The sequence below is a fragment of the Panthera leo genome, chromosome F2, assembly GCF_018350215.1.
Source record: "Panthera leo isolate Ple1 chromosome F2, P.leo_Ple1_pat1.1, whole genome shotgun sequence".
Classification (NCBI taxonomy): Eukaryota; Metazoa; Chordata; class Mammalia; order Carnivora; family Felidae; genus Panthera; species Panthera leo.
In genome coordinates this window covers 48,075,459-48,086,090 of record NC_056695.1, presented here as the reverse complement: position 1 = coordinate 48,086,090, position 10,632 = coordinate 48,075,459, and the positions used below count along the sequence as shown (strand labels likewise).

General features: G+C 37.1%; 1 protein-coding gene across 6 annotated transcripts in view; it reads left to right on the top strand.

Moving 5' to 3' along the window:
• The window catches only part of UBR5 (ubiquitin protein ligase E3 component n-recognin 5), a 137,248-nt gene that overhangs the window by 71,435 nt on the left and 55,181 nt on the right, over positions 1 to 10,632 (top strand). For all 6 annotated transcript variants that reach the window (XM_042923393.1, XM_042923396.1, XM_042923395.1 and 3 more), the window contains exons 14-20: positions 1,774 to 1,958; positions 4,714 to 4,823; positions 5,658 to 5,770; positions 7,156 to 7,299; positions 7,396 to 7,507; positions 7,977 to 8,131; positions 8,377 to 8,574. In XM_042923393.1, the coding sequence (XP_042779327.1) occupies positions 1,774 to 1,958; positions 4,714 to 4,823; positions 5,658 to 5,770; positions 7,156 to 7,299; positions 7,396 to 7,507; positions 7,977 to 8,131; positions 8,377 to 8,574 (1,017 nt within the window). The remainder of the gene's footprint in view (positions 1 to 1,773; positions 1,959 to 4,713; positions 4,824 to 5,657; positions 5,771 to 7,155; positions 7,300 to 7,395; positions 7,508 to 7,976; positions 8,132 to 8,376; positions 8,575 to 10,632) is intronic.

Sequence of the window (10,632 nt, the reverse complement as noted above, 5' to 3'; positions counted from 1 at the left end):
TTATTAGCATGGAGGATGATGTTGCTACAGAGAGAGAGAGCAGAAAAAAACACTTAAAAGGTGCACTGAAGAAAATTTTTAAACGAAATAGCTTGGAACTAAATTGCTAAGAGATAGGTATATTAAAATATTTTGGTATAGAACTAAGATTTTATTTTAAAGCTGTGGAAAACTAGAGATTTAAGATAGTCATAGCCACAGAATAAGGAAAGCCTTCGTGTGTTAACTGTTGATTACTTAGAATTATCAGCTACACCTACACTCTGAGATCATAATGTTGAGAATGATGTATTTAGCAGTTATCCATTGACACGTCTCGTTATATGCTGGACCCCAAATACACACCACCTTGTCTTTAAGGTGACTTATTTTTTATAAGAAGGCACTAATAAATAACCTCCTATCTTCTAATCTTACCACATTTCTCTTTAAAATACAGCCTTCTTTCTTATTGATCCTCTTTCAGACTGTAAGCTTTCACCAGTCTTCTCTGAAAATTTGTGGGTGAAACTTCCCTTTAAGTCACAGCTCAGCAGGACATACCTTTTTCCAGAAGTCAGCTCTTCATGAACTGTACATTCTAAGCCACAGATCTATATTTAGTGACACATAACTATCTGATGGAACTGCAACTCTGCTCCAGGATTTCCAGTTGTGATACTACTCAAATGTATCAGCGTCTTCTGTGTCACTTACAGTTAATTATAAACCACCACATGATCTTCATATGTGCCACTGTCAAGGACAACATAATACTTCATTACTGGGTGACTGAACAGAATGTCCATGAGATTGAGCTGTTGGAGAACTCAAAAGAGATGTCCAGAAATAATCTTTCTCTCTCATTTGGAGCTATTCTTGGTGTGTTTGACGGTGCCACCTTGCAGGTTATTGCTTTCAGAGTATATGACCTGAGGGAGCTCCTCGGCAGTGAGAAGTTGCAGGTTATTTACTCCTGCACTCAATTAACTTCTAACATTGACTCAACACACTCTTTTTTAATGTAAGAGAAAACTTCTGTTATCCAGTGAAGCTTTTGGTTTGTAGAAAACAAGTCTTCTGGGGGAAAGAAACCCCCATAGAGATGAAGTTTATAGAGCCTGTATAATACATAGCATCGTGAATTAGGAAAGTCATTTCAGATGTTAAGAAACTGACAGAATGTGTAATTATTTTGTTATTTTTTTAATGACAATCTTTAAAAAAAGTTCTTTGCTATTTCTATTCTGTTTCTTTATAGCAGAATGGTCAGGATATTTGTTGCATGAAATTTGTTAGGTTGTATGAATTTTTTTTTTTTTTAATGTTTATTTTGAGAGAGAGCATGTGCATGTGAGCCAGGGAGGGGCAGAGAGAGAGAGAGAGAGAGGGAGAGAGAGAATCCCAAGCAGGGATTCGATTCTGCAGGCTCTGCACTGTTAGCGCAGAACTCACATCGATCTCACGAGCTGTGAGATCATGATCTGAGTTGAAGTCAGGAGTCAGTCACTTAACTGACTGAGCCACCTAGGCAGCCCTTTTTGCATGAAATTTTAAAGTTTTTTTTTTTTTAACAAATGTGCTAAAATAATTACTGCTCCTTAATTTTGGGAACAAATTCTTGATAGAGATAATGCTTTTAAGACAATGCTTTAAGAGCCTTATTTGATTGTGTAAGATTGTTTTTGGAAAAACCTAGGAAATAATACTTTCATGTGTTGTATTTTTATGCATTTGGAACAACTCTTCTAGTTTTGAAAATGTCATCTTGATGATTTTTCTTTTGTTTGCTAGGTGTGCTTAAGGAATAATCCTCTTTATCATGCTGGAGCAGTTGCATTTTCAATTAGTGCTGGGATTCCTAAAGTTGGTGTCTTAATGGAGTCGGTTTGGAATATGAATGATAGCTGTAGATTTCAACTAAGATCTCCAGAGAGCTTGAAAAGCATGGACAAAGCTAGCAAAACTACTGAAGCTAAGTAAGTACTGTACTGTAATGAATCGTGATTTTACACCAGTTTCTAGTTTGCTATGTATACGAGAGGGGTAGTCAAGGCAGACTTAGAGGTGTGCAGTGACCTAGAAAATTGCTACCGTGGTGAGGTCTTGTGAAGATGCCCAGAAGTTTTGCAAGGAATTGGTAAAATTTACTGTTTGCCACTTGGTTAATATTTGTATATTATAGTTGTTCTTGATGTTCAGCAGCTAGAATGACCATATATAGCGTTCTCTTTTGATATCTTTGTTTTGTCATTAGAGTGTGTCCTTTGCCATTACTGTGTGGAAGAAGAATATGTTTAGCCTTATCTCTATCAGGCCATCTTTGCCCTCCTCTCTCCCTGTGTAATTATCTTAATTTCTACCTAATGTCTTAACTGCATCCTGATCCTTGAAAGGATTTTATAAGTTAACATTCTGGAGAGGGAAGTTCTGTAAAGGATTTGCAGACTTGCGGGGTGGAGGGGTATGTGAACAGAGTTACCACTGAATTGTGTGGAGCCCGCATACAGAGGCTGGCTTATTGTTTGGGAGTCAAGTATATAGTTACTTAACACCTGTACTTTTAGAAGCATCTATAAGTATTTGTGTGTGGTGTAATTTGGTTGTTTGGTACATGAACTTCAAACCTTTAATAAAGTTTATAAGTAACTTTTTTTTCTTAATCTTATAAAAATATGTAACCATTATAGAAACATAGATGAGTAATAGCATCACATTCCAGAAACAACATTTTAATATTTTGGTGTCTTTTTTTTTTTTTTTTTTTTTTTTTCAATTTAACAGGCATTAAAAAGAAATGGGAATTGTACTATACATTTAGGTTTTTACAATGCTGAAATTTGTTTGCTCAAATGAGTGTAATGATTGTAAATTTACTACCTTTTTTGCTATTTCTCTTAATGTTAAAAATGCAAGTTGTAATTAAGAAAACACAGGGATTACTGTCAGAGAAAGACAAATATCGTATGATTTCACTCATAAGTGGAATTTAAGAAACCCAACAGGTGAACATAGGGAAAGGGAAGGAAAAATAAGATAAAAACATAGGGAGGCAAACCATAAGAGACTTGTAAAGACAGAGAACAAACAGGGTTGCTGGAGGGGAGGTGGGTGGGGGAATGGGCTAAACGAGTGATGGGCATTAAGGAGGGTACCTGTTGGGATGAGCACTGGGTGTTACACTAATGAATGAATCACTGGGTTCTGTTCCTGAAACCAAGACTATACTGTGTGTTAACTAACTTGAATTTAAAATAAGTTAATTAAAATTAAAAAAATGGATGACTACTAAATAAGTTAAACAAATACTCTTTAATAAAGCAACGCTACTGTAATTTATGCCAAATTAAGGCTTTTTTGCTTTGTTGTCGTGATCTCTCTCTCACTGTCCCTGTCTTGTTATACATAATAGATTTATAGACTTCCTCTGTAATTACATTGATTTTTATCCTAAAAATAAAAGTGACAAAACACATTTTCATTTTTTATGAAATTTTGTAAAGAGTGATTGAAATGTTTTTGATGTGCACAAATATAAATGAGTTTATATTTAACACATAGAATATGCTACTGGAATCGTGTAATTTATAAAGTTTTTCAGTATCTTCCTTGAAATTTGCCATCTATATGAATAAACTTAGTAAAAGAGCTTATTGAAATTTAGTGTTAAGAACATAGTCATTTTCATGTGAAAGACTCTTCTTTGCTAAGTGTTGAGATGCGTTCACTTTAATGGCATGCTAGTGATGAGTCAGTATCAGCCTGTTTCCACCATCACAAGATTTGCAGAGCAGCCATGAGTGTTCACGTGTACTTGTACTAAGCACTTCGCCAAGATGCTGGTGAAAATGATACTGGTTTACTGTGGACTGTTTCTAAACTCAGGTGAAATTCCTGGTGGGGATAATAGACGAGGGGGTTAAGATGATGGCCTTGATAACAATATTTATAACAGATTTCTTAGTAATAGGTGACTTTTCTGACTAAAAATTGACTTCTGCCTTTTAAGGACATATATATATATATATATATATATATATATATATATATATAGACATATATATATATATATATATGGACTAAGATATATATATATGTGTGTGTGTGTGTGTATTTTTTTTTAACCATCTGTAGAATATTGTATAGTTGCTGACTGTAGTTATCTTCCTAGGTATAATGAAAGAATTCAGTGACAAAGGATAGTTTATTCTGTAATTTCTCAGTTAGGTTATAACAGGTGATGGTTCTTCATCAGATGGTTCAAGAATAAATTTTTGTAAATCATGCGAGTTGAGTTCCTTCTTTGAACTCTTAAGAAATTAATGATAGATCTAGTTGGTATTTTATTTATTTTCCTTTACCATTTCTCAATTAAATTGCTATGTCCAAGTCAGGGTTTACTGAAGTGTGAAACTTGTTTGCTCAAGAGCTTGTAATAATTGAGTGTAGTTTTTGTTGTTATTCATAGATAAAGCTTATCTGAATCATTGTTCAAAGTTGTTGATAGCTTTATATGGTGTAGTTTTCTTTCCTTTCTTTTAAAAATATTACTAAGAATTTGAAGTATGCACCGTGTACCTTTTTCAGTACCTGGAGTCATAGAAATAGACCATTTTGTACAAGTTTTAATATTTCATTCCCTTATAAGAATAAACTTGATTCTAAAAAATAAACCACCTGACAAGTTCTAATATTTCATTTTCCTAATAATGAGAATCTTATTTCTAATCTCAGGCCTGAAAGTAAGCAGGAACCAGTGAAAACAGAAATGGGTCCCCCGCCATCTCCGGCCTCCACATGCAGTGACGCGTCCTCAATCGCCAGCAGCGCATCAATGCCATATAGTAAGTTTTATGTGTAGTGTACGTTGGTCAAAGTAAGGTCCCAGGCAGAGAGCTGGGTGCAGTCTGTTTATGATTTGAGGCAACTTCTACCATTTTCAGTATTTTTTTGTATAAATTTTGTTTCTAATAGTTAGATTTTATGTGTATGAGCAGTTTTATTTAAATGAAAAAATAGTATTTACAGTGTTGCCTATTCCTGTTGTTTTTTAGAGTTTTATTGAGTTTATAATTTGTAAAATGCATTGCAGTGATAGTGGGAAATAACTGCCACTAATTAGAATATTTTTCCACCTTTGTGGAGACTGTTTTTATTATAAATTGGTTATGGCTTGGTCCCAACTTGTGCTCAGAATTTGCAGAATTTATAAACCTAGACTCACTACTGCACATTGGATTTAAGGAGTTTTTTGAACGGTCCTCAAAATAAATTTATTTTATAGTGTATTTGCTTTGCCCTTGAGGAAGTTGAAACTTAATAATTACATGATAGTTTTAAAAACGGACCAACAGGTCTTTTTTTTTTTTTTTTTTTAACCTTCATCAGCTAACTCTAATTTTAAGGGTTCAAAATAAGTTTTTTATTTCTAATTTGTGTGTTTGCAGCAGTGTTAATATCATTAGGCATGAACAGACGTGATTTTTGCTACTAAGTCATTTGAAGTGGAAATTGGTCATAAAACGTCAATTCGTAAAGTGGTAGTTCACAGAATTGTTACTTAGATATCTCAGTTATGTATCCCTTTACAAATGATCTTTTTTCATATATTTAGATGAAATCTATAAAGTCTCTTTCACATTTTCTTTTTGGTACTTACCATTTTGTTGTTGTCTAAGAACGACGACGGTCCACCCCTGCCCCGAAAGAGGAAGAAAAGGTGAACGAAGAGCAATGGTCTCTTCGGGAAGTCGTTTTTGTGGAAGATGTTAAGAATGTTCCTGTTGGCAAGGTTTGTTCAAAACGTCTAAGAGTGAGTTACTACCAGAACTAGAACAGTATTGGGTATCCAAGAATTTATGGTTGGTGAGTGTTCATCAGCCCTTTCCTCAGAGCTGCTCCATTCCTCACCTTTAGTGAGCCCTTAGCCTGTTGCAGATAGCTTCTGTTCCCTAAAGATGAATAGATGATTATGAGGCCTCTTCTTGAGTATTTATGGTGATATATTGCCTTTTTTTTTTTTAAGTGTTATTTTGGAAGAATTTTAGGTTTGCAGAAAAATTGCAGAGATTATATTACTTTTTGATGCAGTCCATTTTTTGGAACTATCAGAGTTCTGAAGGAGAGAGAGAGATCCTCTTCCATAACACTTAACAACTTCCCTTGACATTTAGAAATCTTACTGTCTTCAAGTCACTTCCAGTTTCTTTTCCCTTCTTTCTGGAGAGGGTTTCTTGCTTTATAAGAAACCCAAGTGGGTAGAGTCCATCAGCTAAAATGCAGTTTCACCTTTCTCTCCACACATACTGAAAAACAAAATGGAACTATATCTGCAAAGTAAAGGTTTTTCTGATTGCTCATTTGTTTCTGAATTGATGGTCCTTCATTTGTACTTTAGGGAAAGAGTAGATATGCTACGCCCTGCAGTTTACAAAGGCCTTTCTCATACATGATTCCATTTGATTCTCAAAATAGAACTGTAGCTTATGGGCAGGTGTTTCTTCTGAGAAGATCACACTGGCTCAAAATCAGAAGCAGTTAGTAGCATAGGTAGGACTCAAGTATTCTGGTTTCAAGTCCTGTGCTCATCTTTCTGTACATTGCTGACTCCCTACCCGTGCTGTTCAAAATGGTAGCCACTAGCTATATATGTGGCTAATTTATTAAAATTGAATAGCATAAAAAGTTAGCTCCTCAGTCACATCAGCTCCATTTCAGGTGCTTCATAGCCACTTATGCTAATATTGGTTACCATATTGGGCAGTGCAGATACAGGACATTATCATCGTCACAAAAGTTCTTTCACACAGCGGGGCTCTAAACTAGTAAAAAGCATAATAAGCTTTTTTGGGGGAGCATTTCATGGGTTATACTTAATTTTTATAGCTGATTGCTAAACATCCCAAAGACTGTAAGCGCTGGCTATGTGGGTCAGTTTTTCTTTAGAAAATAAGTCTCAGATACAAACATCAACAATAAAGCTTTGGTGAGTCTGTTTAGGTCACCCCCCCCCCCCCCCCCCCCCCCCCGTTCAGGTTAATTTTATAACTTGGTGATCATTAAAGAAATAGAAGAAATTAAATGCCTTCAGTATTAAATTAGTTCAGTGAACATAATTTGCATATTAATTTCATATAAGTTGGTGGTAATATTTAGCATATTTACTTGTACTTCCAGGTGCTAAAAGTGGATGGTGCCTATGTTGCTGTAAAATTTCCAGGAACATCCAATAACACAAACTGTCAGAGCAGCTCTGGATCAGATGCTGACCCTTCTTCTCTCCTGCAGGATTGTAGGTTACTTAGAATTGATGAACTGCAGGTAGGTGTAGAGGGATCACTCAGCAGGTAAATGTTGGCACTGACTACTTGAGTGTGTTATGGTTTCTGAGAGCAAAGTTCCTTTTGTATCATGCAGGTTGTCAAAACTGGCGGGACACCAAAAGTTCCTGACTGTTTCCAAAGGACTCCTAAAAAGCTTTGTATACCTGAAAAAACAGAAATATTGGCAGTGAATGTGGATTCCAAAGGTAAAGATTTTGTAACATTTTCACCTGGCATACTTTATATCCTATTAATATTTGTGTAGTAAATGGGTGTAGGCTAGGAGCTGCCTGGGTGGCTCAGTTGGTTAAGCGTCTGACTTTTGATTTCAGTGCAGTTCCTGATCTCAGAGCTCATGAGATAGAGCCGTGCATCGTGCTCTATGCTGACAATGTGGAGCCTGCTTGGGATTGATTCTCTCTCTCTCTCCCTCCCTCCCTCCCTCCCTCCCTCCCTCCTCCCCCCCCCCAAAATAAATGAATATACTTAAAAAAAAAAAAGTGCATAAAATAAGTGATTTGGGGTGTTTGGAAGTTTTGTTCCTTGTGTATAATGTTATGGAATGAGATAAATCTACATTTCACATGTGACCAGAGATGTTAAAATTTGGCAGGTACTTACTGGAGGTTATTAAAGATGCATAAATTTTTTTTTTACATTTATGTGTTTCTGAAGGTGTGCATGCTGTTTTGAAGACTGGGAATTGGGTACGGTATTGTATCTTTGATCTTGCGACAGGAAAAGCAGAACAGGAAAATAATTTCCCTACAAGCAGCATTGCTTTCCTTGGCCAGAATGAGAGGAATGTAGCCATTTTCACTGCTGGACAGGTACTGAGGCTTACTTTTGCTTGTGAAAACTGATGGGACAACATTGGCATTTTTGTAAAGCCTAAAGTTGGGCTCTAATTTGCTTGTTATTAAACTACTGAAGAATTTAGAATATCAAGTACAATTAATACTGGGTTTCTTATTTGGTTAGCATAATCTAATATGAAAATAAATATACCTGTTGTAAAAATCAAAGATCCATTTTTGATTGGGAGCCAGATTTTATTATTTTCCCTCTATTATAGGAGTCTCCTATTATTCTTCGAGATGGAAATGGTACTATCTACCCCATGGCCAAAGATTGCATGGGAGGAATAAGGGATCCTGATTGGCTTGATCTTCCACCTATTAGTAGTCTTGGAATGGGCGTACATTCTTTAATAAATCTTCCTGCCAATTCAACAATCAAAAAGAAAGCTGCTATTATCATCATGGCTGTGGAGGTAACTTGACTTTTGAAACTACTTGACATTTTAATTCACATGATACTGCTAGAAACTAGGGAAACCAATCAAATAGATTATTTGTTGACCCTTCTCTATAGGTGGTAGTAGTTTATTAAGACAAGAGAGATGAGTGAACCGTAGATGGCAGTGTAAGTGTTTGAGTTAAGGCGTGCACAGTGCTGTAGGAGCACAAAAGGGAGGGATATCAATCAGACTGTGACTATAGAGAAGGCTTCTCATAGGAGGCGATGCCTGAACACAGCTTTGAATAGTCAGGGGTCTCCTAGACACAAGATGAGGGCGGGAAATGTTATCCTTGGTGCCAAGTCTTTGTGAATCTTAATGTTTTGGAAGACCACGTACATTGTTGATATAAACAGAAGGTAGGGCTTATATGGGTCAAGTGAGTGGCAAGTGCAAAGACTGGAGAAAGGCACTGGGGTACCTGTGTGCTAACCTAAGGGGTGTGAGCTTCCCCCTGAAAGCTAGGAGAAGGATTTTAAACTGGCTTTTTAAAAAAGGATTAGCAGTGGGTGGAGAACAGAAGTGTAGAGACCAGATGAAGAAACAAAGTAAGCTTGAACTCTTGGAAATGAAGAAGAGGGAATGGATTTCAGAGTTCTTAAGAAAGTAGATTCTCTAAAGCTTGGTGCCAATCTTCAGCAATAAATGAAAGGAAGGAGTTATAAAGCTTCTTATTTGGGTGTGGTTGGTGGGGAGAGGAAAAATAGGAGGAACAAAATGAATGCTGGAAGAGGATGAGTTTAGTTTTGAACATTTGTAGCTGAGGTGTTTATTAGATGTGGCGGTGGTACCACTGGAACTTATTGGAGCAATTTGAGCAGAGATTGACCTGATTTGACTTAACATTTTCACAGGATTGCTGCTGACCTGCTGAGAATAGTAGGGGACAGTGTGGAAGTAGGGAGGCTTGTGAGGGGGCTATTGAAACAGTCCGGGTGGGAGGGGAAGGTGGCTCGGCCCAAGAAGTAGAGCTGTGAGGGAGAAGGGATTCATTCAATTCTAGGTATATTAGATAGGCTGACGGTAGAGCCAACAGGATTTGCCAATGGCTCAGTATAGGGTGTCAAACAGAGGAAGCAATAAGGCCAAAGATTCTGAAGGAATGAAGTCGGCATTTATAGAGATGGAAACTAGGGATGAAGCAGATTCAGGAGGGAGGAGGGGCAGACAACAGGAATTTGGTTTTAGACATGCAGAGTTTAAAGTGCTTGTCAGATAGGTATCCAAGAGAAGGTGGTGAATAGTTAGATGTGTAATTCTGAAGACCCGGAGCAAGATGGAGAATTAGACATAGGAGCCTACAGTACATCTGTGATATTTAGAGGAATTACATGGAATGAGATTACCAAGGTTGTGGAGAAGAGGTCTAAGGACTGAGCTGTCAGAACAGCATCAGCATGTAAATACAGGGAGATAAAGAGGAACCTGCATAAGAGACCGAGAAGGAGCAGCATCCACGGGGTTGGAGGAAAACTAGAATGAGTGTTGTCTTGGAAGCCAGGTGACAAGCATGTGTCAAGTAGGATGCAGTGATCAACCATGTGTGGTGATGCTGTGGGCCAGGCGAGGCAAGTGCTGACTGGGGATTTGGCTCCATCTGGGTCATTCTGGACAGTAGGGATGAAAGCCTGATTAGAGTGAGCCATGGAGAAAATGGAAAAAGAACTAGAGATCCATATGGACAGCTCTTGTGAGGAGATTTTCTATAAAGGATGGAAAGTAGAGCTTAGTATGAGGGCTTATTTACCCTTTATTAGGTTGGAGGTGAAAGCAACTTGTTAGAATTGCACCTAAAGTAGTCTGAATCCAGGTACTCCTGAGAGCTTCCTGTGAGCTTTGTGCATAGAGACACAGTGCTTGTATTCTTAGTTTAGTTTTGATTGCAACCTACTAGACTAGAGGTTATAGACTGGTAGGGGTATGATTAAGGAGGTGGCCATGGCCTCGAGTTGGCCTCTAGAAATAACTTCGTATCATTTTAAAATTCGTAATTGGTTGCCAACATTTAAAAACCACAGGATTTATTTTTAA